Source organism: Anneissia japonica, unplaced genomic scaffold (genome assembly GCF_011630105.1).
Source record: "Anneissia japonica isolate Jap-2015-1 unplaced genomic scaffold, ASM1163010v1 scaffold284696_len117094_cov170, whole genome shotgun sequence".
Taxonomy (NCBI): Eukaryota; Metazoa; Echinodermata; class Crinoidea; order Comatulida; family Comatulidae; genus Anneissia; species Anneissia japonica.
In genome coordinates this window covers 31186-52992 of record NW_022687646.1, presented here as the reverse complement: position 1 = coordinate 52992, position 21807 = coordinate 31186, and the positions used below count along the sequence as shown (strand labels likewise).

The 21807-nt window shown below is 34.1% G+C and overlaps 1 protein-coding gene across 1 annotated transcript; it reads left to right on the top strand.

Moving 5' to 3' along the window:
* The first annotated feature begins 7505 nt into the window (after positions 1–7505).
* LOC117120568 (enteropeptidase-like) lies at positions 7506–20581 on the top strand. The gene is made up of 4 exons (XM_033265593.1): positions 7506–7657; positions 8127–8221; positions 18141–18287; positions 20135–20581. Exons 1-4 carry the CDS (start codon positions 7506–7508, stop codon positions 20443–20445), a joined length of 705 nt encoding a protein of 234 aa, XP_033121484.1. The 3' UTR covers positions 20446–20581.
* Positions 20582–21807: the final 1226 nt, after the last annotated feature.

Below are 21807 nucleotides of genomic sequence, written 5' to 3'. Positions count from 1 at the left end.
TATAGATAAAGCGGTTGTGAGTTTCTGTTGAGAAGTCTGGTTGTAAGTCGTCTTAACTTTCAGTTCGTTTTAGTAAGGAAAATATTACTTCGTGTCCAGTCTGGAAAGCGCTGTTATTATCTACACATAGTAGAAGAGAGGCATAACGACTGACTCTGTTGACATTAATTGTGACTGTCTTCTTCCCTAATAACTTAGTTGTCATGGCTTGGAGTACGGTATGGTATCTATCTCCCATAGACGCTTGACGTTTTTCATCAGGTCTTGAGTAGTTGCTATAAATAATGAAGTATTTGGCTGATTGGTTAGGAAGCCAGATCAGTCTGGAGAGGAGCTTAGCTCAGTCGGCTAATCTGGAGGTAGCCACTGTGTGTGCGCTGAACCGTGGAGATCTCTAGGTCCCTGGTTCAATTCCCATTATTGCCTCTCCTTGTGTTTCAGCTGGAGGGCTGAAATACAAGTTACAATAGCGCACCGTCTTTCGGATAAGACGTTTAAGCTGTTGGTCCCGTGTGCATTTATGGCCCATGTGCACGTTAAAGAACGCAGTACACTCTTCGGAAAGAAGTAGGGGATTGTCTCCAGGTGTACTGCCCAATCACCACCAGAAGGACCCTAGGCAATAAGTCTTCTTGTAGACTTTCGTGGGCTATCCTTGGTGTTTACACCGAATAAATCCGATCCAATCCAATCCAAAGTCCCGAGGGCGGTCGGAGTCTTACTGGCTCTTGTGGTATGATACAATTTGCGTTGTCTGATCTTATAAGAGGTATTGGTGTGGCATTGTCGAAACTTCGAAATAATTGTCTCCATATCTTCGCTAATTAAATTAATCACCGTAATTTAGCTTACACTTAAGAATTTAGCTAGCGCTTAAAATGTACAATAATCATTTCACTACCCGACAAACTCCGAACTTTATTCATTTGGCCTACATAATAGTTTCATCTTGCTGTACTTAAACTCCAACATCACTGGCGCATGGTAACAACCAACTGATGCAGTAAATTCCCGGTCACACATAACACAGCACCCCCTAGTTTCGTCACCTCTGGGTGATTGTTCCTAATAGATACAAGTCTAATGTTCAAACGTTTTACTCTGTCCTTCATTCACTCACTGTCGTCAGTAGAATACTGTCCTTAGGGCCAGAAAGTTATAACTTATCTTGGCTTAGGTAACAAGATGGTTCTCATTGAACAATCATCTAGATGGCATAGGTGTTTAGGTGACCATTGGGGCTGTGCAAGGTCACAGAAACTATTGTAAGAAAAACCGTTCTATGGCCTTTGGTATATACAGAACTAGGTGTCCTTCACCTATATTTCTGCTGCAAAGATTCGTGCAGGAATGTCAGATGGAGCTCGTTACATTCTGATCCTGGCCTCTTTAGTGAACACTTTTCTGTCATTATGTCTTTGACCACGTCACCAACTTCTTTATCCACAATATGATGTCTTTAAACTTAAGCTCTTTGAAGTCCTAACAGTTTAAAAAAGTGTTTGTTACTATTACAGTAAGGAAGAAATTGAAGGGTGTGGTTTGTGATTACTATTGGTGGTATGTGGTAGTGCGCTTCCGTGACGTTTAATTCTGACACTCGCTTTTAACCCATAATATTAATAATTGGCAATCAAAACAACGTTATCTGCAGTGTAAACAGAAAAATTATTTTTTCCCTAAATGTTTGATCCGACTTCCTCGTCGTGTTGTCGGACGGCAGGGGGTCGAAACATGTCCAACGTAGGAAATTCCCCATCCCTCTTGGCCCTTTAATTCTGACGTTTAATTCTGACACTCCCTTTTTTATGGTTTAGTATGGTCCAAACTGTGCTTTTAACCCATAATATTAGTAATTGACAATCAAAACAACGTTATCTAAACAGAAAAATTATTTTCTTCTAAATGTTTAATCCGACTTCCTCATCGTGTTGTCGGACGGCAGGGGTCAAAACCTGTCCAACGTAGGAAATTCCCCATCCCTCTTGACCCTTAATTTATGAAATCACATTGCGGTCGAAATGTGGGGGGACCAAAGCCCCCTACCACTTCCTGGTCCATGATATGCGCCCATGAACTTTAATATTGAGAGGCCAATTGCAATTTGAAGATATAAATACATTTTTAGAGGATTATCTTCGTAAGCAGACACGAAACTGTCTTGTGTTCAGTGGCGTCTCCAGAGGGGGAGCGAAGGGGAGCCACCCCCTCGATTCATTGACATTTCTACATGTCGATGATTGCTCGAATTCAGCTCAACCAGTTCGTAGTTTCGACTTCCATTCCACCGAGAATGTTCGCTTCGCTGTTGTTCTTTTAAAATCACTCAATGGATATTTAATTTATATTGTGTGGTTTTAGTTTACAGTACAGTAGGCCTATACATATTGGCAATCACAGGCATTTATACAAACTCCCCGTATTCTCTACACACTTTTCTTGTTGCAACACAACGGTTAATGCACAAATCCCGTTCCCGGTTACTATTTATGTTTCTGAATTTTAACTGTAATTCGTATTAAGATACAAAATACAATAGTTTCATTATGGTTTAAAATGTTTCGTATAATGAATAAACTGCTAAACAACAATGTGATGTTCATTTTGATTCTTTAATTCTATACAAATTTCACTTCATTTATACATTATTATTTGAGAGCAAACGGGATGAGGTCACATAATAATTTATATTGTAAAGTTATTAGCCCTTCGCGGCCCCCGGGCCACAGCATTTGATTTTTCGTTTCGATCAGAACACTTGTACCCCCACATAATATTACGGACCCACACTGCCCACCCCCACTACAGAAATATTCTAGCTACGCCACTGTTTGTTTTGTACAGAGTTGAATAAAATTAATATCCTGAACGTTATTGTACCTTGTATTTTTACTAGAAGAAATATATTTGTATCTGTATCTGCTATTGTAATAGGAATGCAATGCTACTGATTTCGGTCTTACCGCGGTTGTCTCACCAAGGCTGACAGTCAACTGAGTGTACTGTTAGTTAATATCCATGACATTTGGTGAGACGAACACTTCAATATGCTGTACGGTGTGATAATGTCGAAGAAGAGAAAAAAGCTTGATGTACATCCACAGAGCGCGAATTTGCGCGCGAATTTGCGTAACGTAGGATAGTTTGGTAAAATTATAGAGATATAATAAGAATACTAGAGCGCTACCTGCAATGTATTCGATGTTCGAAATACGCAAAGTTGTGTGTGTACCATCCAAGATGGCTGCCATAGATTCAGCCAATCAAATTTCGCCTAAGCACTATCATTTTCAATGACTCCCTCAATTTACACAGAAAGTTCAGTACAGCTAGTTATCCGTATGTTTGAAACTCGAGCGTTGCGGTGTATAGGTGTAATGTACACGATTTAAATTTTTTAATACGATGCTCTACTTTGCCTCTTTTTGGCTACGATAGTTTAATAATTTGTTATTATCAATACTAATTATCATTAATGAAATAATAGTCAATCAGAGGTCTTATTTATGGTAATAATTTTATGTATACTAAGCCTGAAGATGGCGCTTTCCTTTGGCGGCCATCTTGGATGGTACACATACACAACTCTGCATTTCTTCGCCATCTTGTCAGCACTCTAGTTGTTTAATAGCTCTATGGGTAAAATCCACTGATCTCTACTATCTGAATTGCTCATTGGCTGGTTTTCGTGAGGCCACCGACGACATGTTGGGAAGTGATGTATTAGTTTAGACAAGTTTCTTTTAGCATCTTTTTTAATTATTGTTTAAAATAACGATTTTGGCAAAACTTTTTAACGTTAAATTTGAATTTAACGTAATGATTATTTTTCAAATCATCTATCTACTTGATGTGACTTTTTATGCAGTTTAAGAAAGCTCAAGCAAAGAGTTATTTGCGTTGTTAGGGGTCGACGTCACTATAACAACACGACTTCGCTCGCGCTTTTAAAAACTGCATAAACAGTCGCGTCTAGTGGTTAAAGACTGTTTGAAAAAAATTCCTAAGTTAATTTAAATTTTTATTATTGAAAAGTATTGTAAGAATCGTTATTTTTAAGTATAATTTAAACAAATGCCAGAAGAAACTTTTTTTTAAAAAACTTTTACGTCACTTAGTCCCTCCAACATGGCGTCGGAGGCCTTACATTTTTCTGTACCAGGATTGGCCGATGAGCAATCCAGCTATTATAGTAGAGATCAGTGGTAAAATATCATGAATTATTCATGATCATCTTTATAGAACGTATTTTGCGCATGCTCTATTCACAGTGATCAGCGCTGTTCTGCGCATCGCCAATGGCCTAGAACGAAGGAGGTATACCTTCTTGGAACGACACACTTTTTTGTATGAGCCTTGTTGTATCAATGCAAAAATAAAACAAGTGATTCATAGTAGATTCTAAAGTTATGTACATTTACTTTCAATCTGAAAATACAAAATACTATTAAATAGTTGTTCAATTGACGTATGATAGGACTAGGAAACTCGATTCTGACGCGATTACCAATACGATTACATCTTGTATATATTATGCTAAGAAAACATTTGAGGTTATGGGACATGCCTTAACTAAGTAGGTTTTGCAATGCCAGTTAAATATTCTACAGATGTGTTCATTTTGGCAAATATTATAAATATTGTCAAGGAGTAAATGATAATAAAAATTTACCAAAAATATTTATCAATTCTACAAAAGTCAGTTTTAAGTAATTAAAACATAGTTTCTTATGGAAGAAAGCTTTTCAGAAAGGAAATGGATAATAGTTTAAATCTCATTGGTCTTGCAAATGGTACAGTGCCCTGTGTGTGTATGACCTATATTTAGTCATGACCGTTTCTTGCGCTCATAGATTGGTAGACACATGTTCACATCATTCCACAACGACAGGGGCTGAAATGAATAACATCGGCGTAACACCCTACTCTTCCGAAAGATGCAATGGATTCTTTAAAGTGTACACGAGCCATATGCTGGACCTCAATTTGAAGTCCTTATCCGAGAAGACTTGGTTCTACAAACCGGACCATAGGCGAGGAGAGGCTGGAACCAGCGCCGATGGTAAGGCTGTAGCGGTGCCTCTGCCTTACCGCTCGGCCACTCGACTCGCTATTAATTTTTTTTTTCTTCGCTTTACCTACGGTGAATAAGGTGAAAGAAAATTAATTTTTTGGCGAACTGAGCGGATACAATTGATTAAAGAGCGGCCATTTTATTGATTTTAGATATTATTGTAGTCAAGATTAGATGGGCAGGGACCTACAGTAATTCAACAAAGGATCCAGTAAGCACAATGGTCTTTTATATGACTAAGGCCTACGTATATCGTATATAGCGCCAGTGGACCACACTGTACGGGCATAATTTTCGAAGTCCTAGCTTCGCAGCATCGAGCGAAGTTTCTTTGCTTACAATAGTGGAATTTATATAAACTTTAATTGAACAACAAATTAGTATTGTATTTGCAGACGTGACAGTAAATGCATCACCCCAATGTATTAAATCCATCACCTGTTATATTGTTGCATTGATTAAAATACAAGCTCATACAACGATTGAATCGAGATAGGCTTACAAACCCACATAGCAGCAGATATTGAGATTAGCGCATTTCAATAGAACAACTATTAGATAGTACTTTGTATTTTCAGACTGAGAATAAATTTAAATGTATTAAACTTCAGAATCTACTGTCAATATCACTTGTTTTATTCTTGCATTAATTAAAATACAAAGCCCATACAAAGGCTGAATCTCGATGCCGTAAAAGTGAATGGGTACGTCGTGTGTCGTCCTATAAAAATCTAACACTGCGTTACTCGCTATGTTGCAGTAGTAGTTACATTACTCGGCGCTATTAACTCGCATTGCAGTTATTATACTCGCTGTGCTCGCGAACGATGCACAGAACAGCTGATCACTTAGGCTGTCACACTGCCCTCCCATGGCAAAAGGGCATAACTGACAATTTTCTGTTTTGCAGATATTAAGCAAAACGTGTAATTTATTTAGCCCTAAAAAGTATTTCAGTATTTGATTTCATGGTTAATGTATTCAAATAGATAAATAATGTCCCTTTCAGTGTAGCACACATTTTTTCTATATTGATTTTTGCGCTCAAAATGTCAGTTATGCTCTTTTGCAATGGTTTTCTCATTCAAGACATGTTGACAAACTTTGGCAAAAGGATATAAGTACACGGTTTAGTTCCTTTCAACGCAATTTTAAGTCAGATTATTCAAAAATAACATTCAATATATAATTGTTTATGTTAGTCATGTACAAACTATCAAATAAATGTTTATTTTCAAGCTGGCTGTGTGTACGGTCAAAATAGTTAATCTAGGGCCCCGGGCAGAAGACAAGCATACAGACAAGATAATCTCGCTATTGAGGTTTCGGCAGAGAGGTGTTTTTTTGGTTTTGGAAAAAAAAATCGGACGTAATATTGACAGAAAATAAAGCCGGGACGCATTATTATTATCCCATACAGTTTAAGGCAGAAATTATAGAGGGCGCTATATTAAGTCAGTTATGGGAACTGATACACATAAATATGTATGTCAGACCTCTCCCTCGTGCAACAGAGTTCAGTGGTGTATCGAGTAAGCTACACTACAGTGCTTATGGAGTAGGCCAAAATCTCTTGAATAGGACTTGGTAGTCAAGACAGTGTGAACAATAATGGCCTATAATTATAATAATAATAATTATCTCTATGACTAGACACAGTTTATGTACAGCATGGTCTTTGACAGTAGGCTTATAAATAGCTCTATTACACGTTTTTGTACAGGTCGGTTAGTATTATATTAATATGTATGCTAAAAAGCTAAAACAATGGAAAATAGCAGCCATTTTAAATTGTAATAGCTCAAAAATGTGTAAAATATTTAGTTAACTGTGTTTGTCATTGTTATGAGTGGATTTCCAATTGAATACTGCATTTTAATGACATAAATTTACAATATTAGTGACAATTTTAGGAAAAATTGCCGGCCATTTTGAAACTGCTGGCAACTCCCCTTACGTATGAAAAAAAAATGTTGCACATACTTTTTTGATTTATCTATGTCTACTCTACATCATATCCAATTTTTTAAAAATATAGCAAAAAAAATGCAACCAACCAAAGTTTGCTGGACTATTGGTGGGAATGCGAAAAGTAAAATTTTCCCAGCAAAACTCCGAATAAGAGGGAAGATAACAAGTGTTTTAAACGGCGATCGTTTTGTACGGAAGCCCGTTAGTGTCAATAGTGAATAAAAATTATCTGGCGGCCGCCACTTATTTATTGGTACCCAGGTTGCGGTACTACGGTAGTTTTGTATAAACCAAAATCTCCTCTTCCTAGGCTGATTAATGGGTTTAAAGCTTGTCTCTTTCATGAAGGAAAGTTTGATGGAGGAAAAAATGTAGAAACTGCCTAACGAGTGGTCATGTGACAAGGGAATGCAAAGAACAAGTTAAGTGTCATCAATGTGGTACATTTGGTCACAAAAAGATGGATTTTAGTGAATTGGAAATTTTAACACTACTTACCTGTAGCAAGTTAAATGCTAGTTCTGATTCTGAGAGCGAAGAAGAAACTGCAAAAGACACAGACAGTGATATTGAAAAGAAAACGAATCTGATAGAAAAGGAAACACAAATGAGGTAATATGCACAAATACATATACGGAAAAATCAGAAAGAAAAAAATTGATTTAAATAACAATGACAACAAAAAATCACAACTTTCTTGCCACAGGAAAAAAAAGAACTCATAATAATAAACAAAGCTATGAACATACAGGTAATGCCATGAAAGATCAGAAAAAAAATAAAAGCAATAGTAAAACTCCCTCGCCAAACTCTTACGAAAAAGAAGGAAAAAAAGCGCAAAGAGGTAGTGCACTTTTTGCATAGTTATTTGTATAATTAATTACACAATCATTTTGTATGTGATGTGATCTCTCCATTGCATCTGTCTAAACATTCGAGGTCTAAGAGATAGGCCTAAAAGTAAGCAGTAGAAAATTTAAAAGATACTGACTCGATCAAAAATCAGACATTATTTTTCTTCAAGAAACTCACCTTACAAGTGATAACAAAGGTAACCCCAATTTTTCTTTGAATGGTTCAGCATTTCACAGAATAGGAACTTCAAACAGCAAAGGCGTTTCAATACTCAGCAGAGAAGGAATATAGATATAATTGACAAATTTATTGATTCTGATGGTAGATATGTCATATTGAAAATTAAAATTTACTAAAAAGTTCTACTCTTGTTAACATTTATACACCTAATGATATGAAAAATTTTAGAAAGTTAAAAAAAGTATTAGAAAACATACATAATCCTTCAGATGATAGAATCCAAATTGGGGTAGACTAATTGCATTCTGGAAAGAGAATACGATCAAGTGGGAAGTGTCAATAGAAACGACAAATCTGTATATACTCTAAATAATTTCATGAAAAAGTTAAATCTGTTTGATTGTTAGAGACATTTTAATGCGAACAAAATACAGTTTACATGGAGAAGAACTTCAAGGCACCTATAGGCGTTTAGATTACTTTATGGCTACTAAAAATGCCGTAAAATCTGATTAAATACTCTATTGTGATATTAGACCTGCCATCGTAACTGACCATCAAGCTGTGTCAATAAAACTTACTACACATGAAAGTCGGAGAGGCCGAGGCCTCTGGAAAATTAATAATACTATTCTAATTGATCATTATTATCAAAAACACATTAAACAATTTGTTCAAAAAATATTATATGAAAATAAAAACATTAGTAAGAAATTAAAATGGGAAATCACTTAAGTTAAAATAATAGAATTCTCTATAACTTTTAGTAAAACCAAAAACAAATTACATAATAAAAACAAATTAAAATTACAATAAGAATTAAAAAGACTACATGAGATGATAACAATTTCCAGTATAAAAAAGATTGACGATATTATTGAACAACAAGAACTAATAAAGAGTAATTAAAGGGAATCCAAATAAAGTCACGAGCAAAATGGGTTGAGAAAGGAGAGCGTAATAATAAATATTTTCTAAATCTGAAAAAGCACAATGAAATTAAAAAACAAATACACTGTCTAAAAATCAATGAAGGGAAAATAGTGTCAGAGCCAACAGATATTTTAAATGAAGAAGTAAAAAATAATTTTATAGGTCAATGTACTCAAACACATCACCCCCTGTTGTTGATAATGATGCTTATCTCCAAAACACAAAGATGACTAAACTTACTGAAGAATAGAGCCTTATATGTGAAGGCAAAAATACCTTAGAAGAGTGCACACTGTTAAAAATATGAAAACGAATATCTCACCTGGGTGTGACGGACTAAGCACAGAATTTTACAAATGTTTCTAGAATGAAATTGGTACCATGGTCTGTGATGCTAATAACGAATCCTTTGAAGAAGGAATATTAAGTAATTCTCAAAGTAGAGGGGTAATTAATATATTGTATAAAAATGGAGATCACCAATTGTTGGATAGCTGGCGTCCAATTACCCTCCTTAACACAGATTATAAATTTTTAACACACACCCTTTGTGACCTTCTTCATAAAGTCATAAATAAGTTAGTCAATAGTAATCAAAAGGGATACATAAAAGGAAGATTCGAAGGAGAAAACATTCTTCTAATATATGACTTACTTTATTATACATGGAAAAAGACATTGAAGATGCGCTTCTGTCTCTTGACTTTAAAAAAGCGTTTGACACTGTCAGTAGAGACTTCTTATATAGAGCCATTAAATCATTGAATTTCGGTAAGTCTTTTTGCAATTGGATAAACAGTATTTACTTCAATACTGAGTGTATAATTAACAACAATGGTTGGCTATCTGAGAGTTTTAAAATGCAAAACGGTTTGCGTCAAGGTTATCCGTTGTCCGCACTGCTTTTTATTCCAGTAGTAGAAATGATGGCTATTAATATTAGAGCAGATATATTGTTAAAAAGAATACCTTTACAATGCAATACCACTACTTATCATGAGGCACGTATTGCTCAATTGGCCGATGATACGGTATTATTCATCGGAAATGAAACTAGCCTTAGTAGGTCCATTGTTTTGATTGATCAATTTTGTAAAATTCCAGGTTTAAGACTTAATATGAACAAAACAAAAGCAATGTGGATTGGCAGGTCGAAGGATCGTACTGATGAACCTTATAATTTATGTTGGGTCAAATGGGAAATGGGAAAAAATCAAAGAAAAAATTAATAGGACCAACTTAACTTGGATGTTTAGATGTAGAAGACTTTAGCTTGCATGTCAAAGCCGTCAGTATAAATTGGGCAAGAAAACTTCTTAACAATGACTTTGTCAAATGGAAATTAGTTCCGTTATATTATATAAATAAACTTGCTTCTGAAATTGTATTGTTCAATATGTCAAATATTCATTTGTTACAAAACACAATGATGAAAAAGGTACCACAGTTTTAAGTGAATGTAATTAAAGCATCAGTTCAATACAATAGTATAACAAATAAACAAAGTAAATAGCTATAGCGAGATTGCAGAGCAACCTCTATGGGGTAATAAACCCATCAATGTAAATGAAAATCTTTTCTATTTAACAACTGGTACAATTCGGGATTTAAAAAAAAAAGACATTGTTATTAAAAATAGACTGTTGAAGTCAAAAGAAATATTGGAAAAGTTGTTAAACAAAAGTAATTGGTTAAGTGAATATTTAACAGTGCTAAAAGCAATCCCCAGAAAGTGGATTAAAATTATTAATAACTACATACAACCCAATGCAAAGAGAGAAGCAGAGTCGACATTATACATTATAAAAAATTATTTGCTTGATGATCTTTTCTCATCAAATTCCGCTCTTTGCTTAATTTTTTAAATGATACATGTAATAAAGAATATCTAAAAGATGCATGAGAAAAAAGAACAAATGTTTTAAATGACCCTGCTAATAATGTTAATAGCTTATAAATGTTTTTGTTTTTGTTTTTGTTTTTTGTGGAAATTTTGAAGATGATAAACACATTTTCAATTTCAATTATGTCAGTAAATTATGGGGAAATGTACAGAATATGATTAACAACATATATTACATCAGGATAAAATATAAAGATATTATTCTTAGTACAGATAATAATGTAATTAATGAGATATCTACCATTGCAATGTTTACGACTTATAAACAAAAAACTTTATCAGAACTAAACAAGTACGTATGTAGAAACTTATGGAATTTATTTATCACTATGCTAAAAAGTAGTATCAACTGTGAATTTATTATCAACAGAGAAAAATCATTAAAGAAGTGGATTAAGGTAATTAACTATTTAAGACTTTAATCTTTGTATTATACAATTAACAAAACATATTTATAAGGATTTACCTGTAATAGCATCAAAATAATGGAAAGTGATGCAATTACCATTACATTATTGTTATTCTGATTACCTGTTGATAAATTCACTCTTAACATTTTTTTTTTCTTCTTTGTGGGTTTCCAGCGCAAAATGAAAGGGAAGAATAATAAGGGGAAAAAAGAAATGAATTTACAAAAGAGAAAAAACAAAAGAGAAAAAACAAAAAAGAAAACAAATATAAAAAGTTTATAAAATAAATTGTAAGGAAATAAAAGGAATGAAATTTTATTGTAAAAATTGTGCTGTTATGAAATGATAATCGTAAAGAAACTTAAGAGTTCTAAATAGGCCTATTGTTTTTTTTTTTATTTCGAATATGAATTTGATGATTTGATTTGTTATTTTGAAAATCATTGGTATTATGTATTATTGAATAAATGTGGCTTTGCCAGAAAAGAGAGAGAGAAAAAAAATATGTACTAGTGTTAATGGGTAAGCTGACACATATTATACCAGAATTAAGCCTATATGACTAATTATGCCTTAAAAGTAGGTTTTAAGTGAAATTTTCAAGCATAGTCTTTTTGTGACCCGTAGGTGGTAGAAAACATAAAACAATCGGAAAATGACATTGTAAAAAAATCCCCATTTGCGACTAAACCGTTAGCTTCTACGCATTTTTGCCGAAATTATTGCTATTTTCACCTTGAGGCTGATATGTACATTATGAAGGTTCATGAAAATACTGATTATGTTTAAATTAATCATTTTCACAGAATCAAAATGTTGTAAATTATGCCAGAATGAAGCCTGTCTAATGAATAAATTAAATATTATTTAAGTGGGTTTTAAGTGGCCATGATTTTTTTTCTAAATCCGGCACCTTGCCATTCCCTTTAACAAGACAAGCATACAGACAATATACTATACATAAACTTAATCTCGCTCTTGAGTCTTCGGTAGTGGAGGTGTTTTTGGTTTTGTAAAAACAAAATCGGACGTAATATTGACAGAAAATGAAGCGTCCATATGGAAGCGCCCATATTGTTATTTCTATTATTAGTTCCTTTCCATATGTATAATTAATTTTTTATACATTTAGTAAATATTAAAGTACTACTTTAGGACATTTTTCCAAACATGGTTGGGGCTGAGGTATGATATTTTTAATCTCTGGCATTTAGAGGTAGCCTGGTAGGACTGCCTTAAGTGTAATTTTCTCCAACCACCTGTTATTTCAAATATTTAAGGATCCACCCACCCCTCCCTTGAATCCACTTCTGTGTGTATACACCGGGATATACGTAAGCCACAATAATAGCACAGCTTACAGCATCCAATTCCTCTTCTTATTTCTGTGTAAATCTTGTATGATAATTACGTCTACTTATTTTAACCTTCACTATACATATTGCACTATTATTACATTAAAGAAATAATGTTTTATTTTACATACATACTCATTACCACAATGGATACACAGCTATTCTTTTTACACAACTTTGGGCGAGGGCGAAGGATATGCCAAAAAGCGACACAAAAATGCTGTCAACGTCTAAGTCTCATATGAATGAGGCTTGAGAGTGGAGTTGTTATTTGATTTGCAGAAAAATTCCTGTTACTGTAAATAAAAGTAATAAAATAAATAAATAAAAAATCGATGCTGCTTGTCATACACAAAAAGAAGAAGTCAACAATGTTAATATCAAGAACCACATTCTGTGTGTTTGAATCATGTAGCACTGGTATATCGTTTTACATGCAGTAATCTGCAGTGCTTTAAACGTAATCCATAGTTTAAACCAATATCAAAACAGCAAAACACAAATTAATAATGGTGAGCTACAGGGGCTATCCCCTTTATTAACAAAGTTCTAATAAATAAATAAATAAAATATAATGTTGCATACTGTATGTAAACTCAATAAATAAACATAAATAATAAATGCTCAGCAAGACCATAAGTACTGACAGCAATAAAAAGAATAACAGCACAGTGGCTGAATTACTTAGCACCACAGTAAAAGTTATTGTCTCAACTAATTTAACCTTAATCTTTATTCGATTTGTAAATCGCTTAGATTTATCTCTGGTGTTAAAACGACTTTTATATATAATGTAATTAATGCAAATAATGTAATTTTTAACCACATGAGCGTTTTTTTTTTTTTGCTTCACAAACTTGAATTTTTTTTGGGATTGGGGGGATTTTGATTACTACCCTCGTAAATACGCCAACACACGATGTACGTATATTGCATACAAACGAACAATAAGCAGGTAGTTTCAATAATTTAGCAAACACAAAATATCAACAGTTGCCCAAACAGCAGAAAAATACTGAAAAAAAAAACAACAACAACAACTTTATGTAACAATCAAAAATAGTTCACAACAGATGTGGTACCAGCGGGGGTAGGGTGCCGTAGAGCCAGGGCCTTTGTAGACTCTAAATTCGATTAAATAATCCTTTAAAACCCTTAAATTGTCAAAATTTTCCGGGGCCGAAGCCCCTAGACCACTTTCGAAAAATTTTAAGCGAGGCTCGATAGTTAACGAACCACTAATAAAGTAAGTTTTAACATATTTTGACAAACCTGAAATGATAGGAAGAGTTTAGGCTTGGCTACCCCACACCATGACACCGGCTCCTTCACCATTAACGTTTAACCCCCACACCGCAACTTCCTCATGTACACAATTAAATCCAGCAATTTATAATGTCAGCGTATAATACCTCCTAATTTTTGCACTCAATTTTTGGATTTTATACATATACTTTATATATTTTTAAATATTAATTTTCATTTTTGGGGCAATATTTTTATAAAATATCTATAGATTAAATATCATATACATACATTTCAATAAATAAACTATTTATGTATATGTATAAATAATTTTTGCAGGTAATGCCCGATTTTATTCACATTTAGTCATAAATACTCAAAAAAAGGCATTATCTCCATTTTGCCCCTTAATTAAAATAATAATAATGATAATAATGAAAAGCATGTGGTAAATATTTTATTGATATCTGTAAACAAACCATAGTTTAAAAAATTTGAAACAACTTGTACTTTTCTTGGGAAAAACCCAAACGTGTTTTGCTCATTTTCTCACAACTATATTTTGTTACAATGCTTTTTCTCAGAGGGGGGGGGGGGGCTGCACAGCCATCATGATTAGTTGAGTTGGACGACATGAGATGTCTGGACTTCAAGACAAGTAACTACTTTCGAGTACGCATGGGAGTAAGCCTAGAATATTTTCTGTATGTGGGGAATGCAATCAACAGAGTAAGTGTAGGCTAGTTAAATACTGTATTTTACAATTTAATAATTTATTTGATTATAGGCTTCTATTATTAATTTTATTAACTTACCTATTGATTCTAAATTTGTCTATGTATTAAAACAAAATACAAAGTTTTCTGTATTTATTTTAGATTGAGCTTTCTATCATATTTGTAATTCAGTCATTAACAATTTTATTAATTCAACTTCTTGATATTTTATATACTCTAAGCTTGTAGTGCAAAACAGTACCATATGAAAAACAGACTGTTACATCCTCCTGATATGTTAACCTGTATAAATATTTTCAATAATTACATAAATTAGGATTTGAAGTTGTCAACGTAATCAAAACACCATTCACTTCAAAGTTATGAAGATAATATGTGCATATAAAATCCAAATCTTGTAAAACTGAAGTTAAAAATTTAGGATTTTAGTACAAAGGGGATTTATCCCCTCCTCCCCATGTTCAGAGTTATTACAGAGTGCTTGTCTTTCCAATTAAAGTTAAGCAATTTTATTTATTTGCAAAATTTGAAATGGCAATGTGCCAGTCTGTAAATATCCCCCGCGAAAAACATTAGGCTTAAAAATCCATCACCACCATTTGGAAAATCATGAACCGATTTCCACATAAATTTTGCAAAAAAAAATGATGCCTTGATAACACAAGTACTTACGATTCTGCGCATCTATTTTTCTAGAGGTTTTACCGTTCAATTTAAATTAGTTTTTGTAACCTCTACAAATATATTTATTTGAAATTAGTATTAGAATTGATTAAGATCTGCAAACAGGTAAAAACGTACTATTATGGTCGCCTAACGTGGTAAAACACATTCATCCGTGGTACTGTTGATATATGATTATGCATAGGCGGTTGTCAACAAGAGTTAAGGCCGGTTCCCACTAAACTTGTCAAGCGAAAGCGTCGAGCGTCACGCGGCCAGCGAAACGAATCTCGCAAAGTCCACAAGAGTTAACTTTCAGTAAAGAATGTCTCGCTTCCAATGTTTGGCTTGCCTGTTCCCACTGCTGACCGCACGAAAACTGGAAATGCCGGGTGGCAATTCAGAGAAGTGATAATAAAACTGATTTTGTTATCGCATTGATAGTCGAAGGAAAAGGGCTGTGACATGAAATCGGATAAAATCCTCAGGACTAACATTCCCAGAACTCCATAATGAATCAAAAGAGTGAATATAAACATAGTTTTTTTAGTTCATATATATTCAAGGCCTAGGCCTAGAGCTAGGCCTCCAAGTGTAGATAGTAGGACTAGCCTAGCCTAGCTCAGCCTACCCTATTGTAGGTCTCAGGTAGTATCAGAGGCCTATGCTGGACAGACCTAATACTGGTAAAAAGAGGAGATAACTCAACTCTGCAAATCCTTTTCCACAATTATTGTCATATATTTTCTCTGCTCCCTTGTCACGACTTAGGCCTAAACAAGGGTAGCCTACTGTTCCACAACAGTAAGCTACTGTTCCCACTGAAGCTGGTTTTCCACTAGGCGAATTTATTCGCGCGAATTAAAGCGTCAGTTCGCTTCCAGAGCTCTGATTGCTTGCGCATTTTTTCCCCTTCGCAAAAACTCCGATGGGAATGTGAATGCGCATGTGCATGAACTGACGCTTTCGATTCGCGCGAATAAATTCGCTTAGTGGAAAACCGGTTTTACATCCTTGGTTACAGCATGATGTATGCAAAGGTAGTACGCGGCGAATACCCTACGCGGCGCTTTCTACACGATTATTTTATTTTACTCGCCAGTGACTAAACGGTAAATATGGTAAATAATTGTCTATAACTTCATAAAAATAGCCAAAAACGATTTTAAAGTTGAATTATTATTAATGTCATATCAAAAATCCACTCTAGACAATAAAATAAAAAATCAACCTTCTGGTTCCCTTTTAAGCTATTATCAAGTACGGTATGTTTAACAACAATGGACTGTATTCGCATGATTTAGCTTAACTTTGTAGGTATAACATATTTTGTTAGTACCACATGCTACTGTACATGATTAACTGGCGAACCTAGGGGGTGCTCACGTTTCGTTATTTTAGTACACATAAAATTCATGATTTATAGACGAATAATATACATATGATATATCGGCCTAAAGGGTAACAAGTCATGTTTATTTCAGTTCAGGGGTGGCGCCAGCGGGAGGAGGGGGTGGTGGGGAGAGCTTCTCCCCCCCCCCCAGTCGAGGAGAAAAAGCATAATTCGTCGGGGAGAAAAAAAAATTGTATTTTCTACATATTATTGGACTCTAAAATCGATTAAATAAGCCGTTGAAACCCCTAAATTGTCAAGTTTTTCGGGGGCATCGCCCCCAGCCCCCAGGACGCCGCTTTCGTAACCTTTTAATCGCTTAAGCGATTAAAGATATGAAGTAACCTGCTATTGTTTTATTTCTATTAAGCTCTATCTGAGATATCGAGTATTCTACGTCATAGATGATCTGGAACATCCCACGCAGGCGGACGGGAAGCGGTCCGGACGTCGAGCAAGCTTGATTGATGGACTTGCCACCCGAGGCCTGTGATGCTAGACCTTGTTGGTAGATGGAGTGGAGAAGTTAGATGTTTTTTTTTTTATGTTTCAAATATTTTCCCACCGCATATCTCACAATTTGCTGTCCCAATTTTATAAAAAAAAAAAAAAAAAAGGAATTGTGAATAATGATAAAATATGTAAAAAGTATTCTATAAATGCACAAAATAATAATAAGTTATTAATAATTATAATAATAATTAATAATTTACAAAAAAAACCTAACAGGGAGATTCGAACTTCATACGGTCGAATAACATTCCACATAATACGTGTACCTTTACCGCTCGGCTAAACTTTACCTCGTAAATATGAACAGAGTTTACACCCCTATAAATGCAACAACTAGTGGGTCAAGCGAATCGACTATATAGCATAACAGGGTTTAGTTTTGTATTTCAGATTATGTTGTTAAGATTTGTATAAAGTTTACGTTAGTATTTACTGTTAAATGTTTAGGTTAAAAGTTAGCTTATATTTAAATAGAAATCTTTCATGTAAACAATTAAGTTATACAAATGTAATGTGTAAGTATAAAATTAAGAAATAGAAAGTAAGAAGAAAAGGAAATACATTCGGAGAGGCTCAAAGTGGTACCGAACATTTTAAATACCGTTCGCTCATTATTATATTTTATGTGTTTGTAGTAAATCTTTTTGCACTAATCGTCAGAGAACAAGGTGCCGAGTCTATCACGTTTCATAATTTGGCAGAAAATATTTTTTAAAGAAATCATGTTACTCTATATGGTTTGAATCCAGAGTTCTTGGATTGCAAAGAATGCATCTTAACCACCAAACAGCCCCACTTTACTTAAAATATATTGCGAAGGAACGTCTGATAAATTAAACGCTGTGCTGTGTTTTTGGGTTTGAACCAATGCAACTCTATTCAGTTATTTTTTTTCTTGTGTATGTCAGCATTTGCCAAGTGCGATTTCGAAGATCCTAGTATTTGTAACTTCGTACAAGACACCACGGACGATTTTAATTGGAAAAGAAGATCTGCATCAACACCTTCAGCTAATACGGGTCCTTCATTTGACCACACATACGGAACTTGTAAAGGTAACAAAAGAGATACTACAGATATATATTTATTAATTAAAATTGTAAAATTGATAGTACAAATGAAGCAGAAAATACTGAGAACAACAATGTAAAGTAAATAAACTACAAAGCACAACTTAACGGAAAGACCACACGAATCAACTACTTGATGTTTTAGTCTCTTTTGCAGTCTGTTTGATATATGATTCTTTATGAAATGAAAACACTGGTGGCACTTTATGGACTAACTTCAATTATTTATTACACAAGCTTTCACAGGTGTAGTGAAGTGACACAGAGATGAGGTGAAATACAAAAAAGCTAGGCTATTGTATAAAAACAATATAGGGAGTACTGTATCTAGAATCTAGAATGCTCCTAAAACAATTATACACATCATTGGCAAGGAATAATAAATAAAGACAATATAATGAATGCACAGTATAGTATATAAAATCAAACCAGAGCAAACAGCATTAAAATACAAAAAAAAACAAAAAAAACAAACAAACAATAATGGATATAGTCAATAGTAGGCCTACTCATGAGAGAATGGATGTCAATAGAATATGATCGGGGAAAAAATATAGCTACTTAAATATAAATATAATTTTGTGACACTGTATAAAATAGAGAATGCAAACAAGGCCTAAACATATCAGGCAAGTGTGATCTATAAAATGAGACCATTAAATGTTAGAAATACAGATACATAAGTATGAAGCATATGAGATAAAAATTATGATCTATAGTGAGAAAAGAAACTAAGAGTCCTTAGTGAGTTCAAATTTCTCAATGAATCGTTGTTCCATAGCCAGTCGGTCGAAATTGTTCTTAAACTTCCGTTGAAAATTGCACATACCCCCAGGTTATTGACACTCTAATGAGGTAAATTTAAATGTTCACCAACCGGTTTTTCAGTCTTACCATGTCCGATGTCAAACTTATGTCCATTTAGGTTTACGAAGGGTCTGACAGGTTTCATCAATGTATAGAACATTGGGACAAATCGTGCAGGTTAAAGCACACATAACATCAGAAGAATCACAATTATAGGAGCTTTTGATATTGTAACTAACATTGTTAAGTCCAGATGTAGTCGTGATAAATAATGAAATGACAAAAGTTGACATGCTCCTTTACTGCACGGTCTTGTTCCAACTGGTTGATCCTCGCTGTTGTCAAGTTTGCTGGACTCTAGTAATCGTTCGATGTTACGAGGCTGGTGGTAGGCTATGAGCGGTTACTCGGGAAATATATTAGTGAGCTTATCATCGCTGTCAATATGAGTTGGAGTTCATTAATAAGTCCAACATTTGGGTTTATGTAACTACCAGTGGCATCCTGTTGAGGTTGGTTTGCTTTTTATTGCGTAGAAGAAGTGGATGTTATGGTTTCCGTCGTGCTTTATAGAATTGAGTGTCGATTGAAGTATGTTTGTATTTCAGTTTAATTTTGCATTTTGATGCTGTTTGCTGAAATTTGACCATATATACTTTTGTGTGCATTCATCCTATTGTCTTTATTTATCACTTCTTTTCAGTGATGTGTATCCTTGTAGGAGCATTCTAGATTCTAGATATTCCCTGCATTGTCTTTATGCAATAGCTGAGCTTTTTTATTCTGTATATATTTCACCTCAATTCTGTACCACTTCATTAGACCTGATGAAGCAAGCATAGACTGCTGTGTAATAAATAATTGAAGTTAGTCTATAAAGTGCCACCAGTTTTTTTTATATTTTTATATTTTATACGTCTACCAGACAGACACGGCTCCACCTACTATTATATGATTCTTTATAAAATATAATCTAAATAATTGAATCTCAAGAATTGTGCATTTTTACTTTCGCTTGTTTGCAGGAGGTTACTACTTGCACATCGAAGCTACAGGTCAGAATAGCAATGACATCGCTCGTCTTTGGACACCGTCATATCCTTCAACGAACGGCCTGTGCATCAAGTGGTTCTACCACATGTACGGGGACTCAGTGAATACTTTAAATGTGTACGTAGTCGATTCTTCAGGTAATGTTGGTTCACCAGTGTGGACTAGAACAAACAACCAAGGAAACTTTTGGATACTTGGACAAGTCACAGTTACAACATCCGGTATCTATAAGATGATGTTGAAGGAATTAGGAGAATTGATTTTACAGGGGACATTAGTTTAGATGATGTCACGATCACCAATGGAGCATGTGCCACATGGTCCTCTGAACCTGAAGAATAATTTAATGATAGATGGTTCGTAAGTATTCATGATAATGTCAATGAATGCTTTGATTGATTGTCGAGAATTATTTTATTTTGGTAAGATCATTTTAAACTATGCAAATAAGTAGAGAGATAACGTTAATTAGGTCAGGGATTACACATATTACAATAATGTAATATTCTGCTCCTTGGTCTTATTAGCGCTATATCCTCATTCAATATTGAGCACTGTATCTGTAGTCTGTAAAAAGAAGAAAAAAATGCACTAATATCATTGTATATTGTGTGAAGTGCAAATTATTAGTTTGCTTTGCTCTATGGTTTAATCTGGCAAAATCATGGTCTTTGGTGTCTAATAGAATCCTTATAATTAAAGACCGACATAATTGTGGTCTTTAGATTTCTGAGTTTAAATGGAAATTAGGAAATATTTTGTTTAATGTTTTAGAATGAATGTACAGTTACTGCATGCGTATTTACTCTTAATAAAAGATTCCTTGGTATTCAACATCCCGTACTTTTTCCATTAAAATGTAACTAAAGTTATTAACATCATCTTTTACAAGAAAACAATTTACCAAGAATAAGGATTTCCCTAATCTACTAAATAATACCAACAATATAAATAAATCAGTTACAGATTAAAATCTAAAACTGTATTAAAACTTTTACCATACCCACCTAAAGCGACTGAACTATCTGTACAACATGGTCTGTCAGTCTGGACTACTGTACCCATGGACAATTCTCAAATTTAGAGAGACATTAAAGCTTCACATGCTTCCGAGGTCTACAAATTAAAGAAGTTTACAAATTTTATATAATGATAACAATTATAGTATTAAAATCGTTTCAAATACCTTAGAAATAATTGCTTATAGCAGTGATATCACCCGATTTCGCCTTGGCAATAGGAACAAGTAATACAATGTCCTCTACTACAAATCCATGAGATATCATGGCATTAAAATAGAAGATAAGCAAGAAATTAACCTGATCACTTGCTAAACGCAAGTGTTCTGCTGTAAGATTATCTAAGCCAGCAGACTTACCAAGAGCAAGTTTCTTAATAGACTCATTAATCTTGTCGGCCGATATAAAAATAGCAGTGACATCAGAGATATTTGCATTAATATAACTATTAACATTTTGTTTATATTCATCATCCTTAACACAATTGAAACGATTGCTATAAGTTTACATTCATTTTTAAAAGGCATCAGTTTAACACATTTATATAAAGTTTTCCTATAAAATATACCGATTCCACCAAAAGGTCTACCGCATAACAGGTCTTTGGAACTATCCATTGCTGACAC

Coding starts and splice junctions, on each gene's coding strand:
- LOC117120568 (XM_033265593.1), top strand. CDS start 7,506: ATGGATTTTAGTGAATTGGAAATTTTAACACTACTTACCTGTAGCAAG. Junction 8,222..18,140: donor CAAATTTATTGATTCTGATG/GTAGATATGTCA, acceptor TGTGTATGTCAG/CATTTGCCAAGTGCGATTTC. Junction 18,288..20,134: donor CACATACGGAACTTGTAAAG/GTAACAAAAGAG, acceptor GCTTGTTTGCAG/GAGGTTACTACTTGCACATC.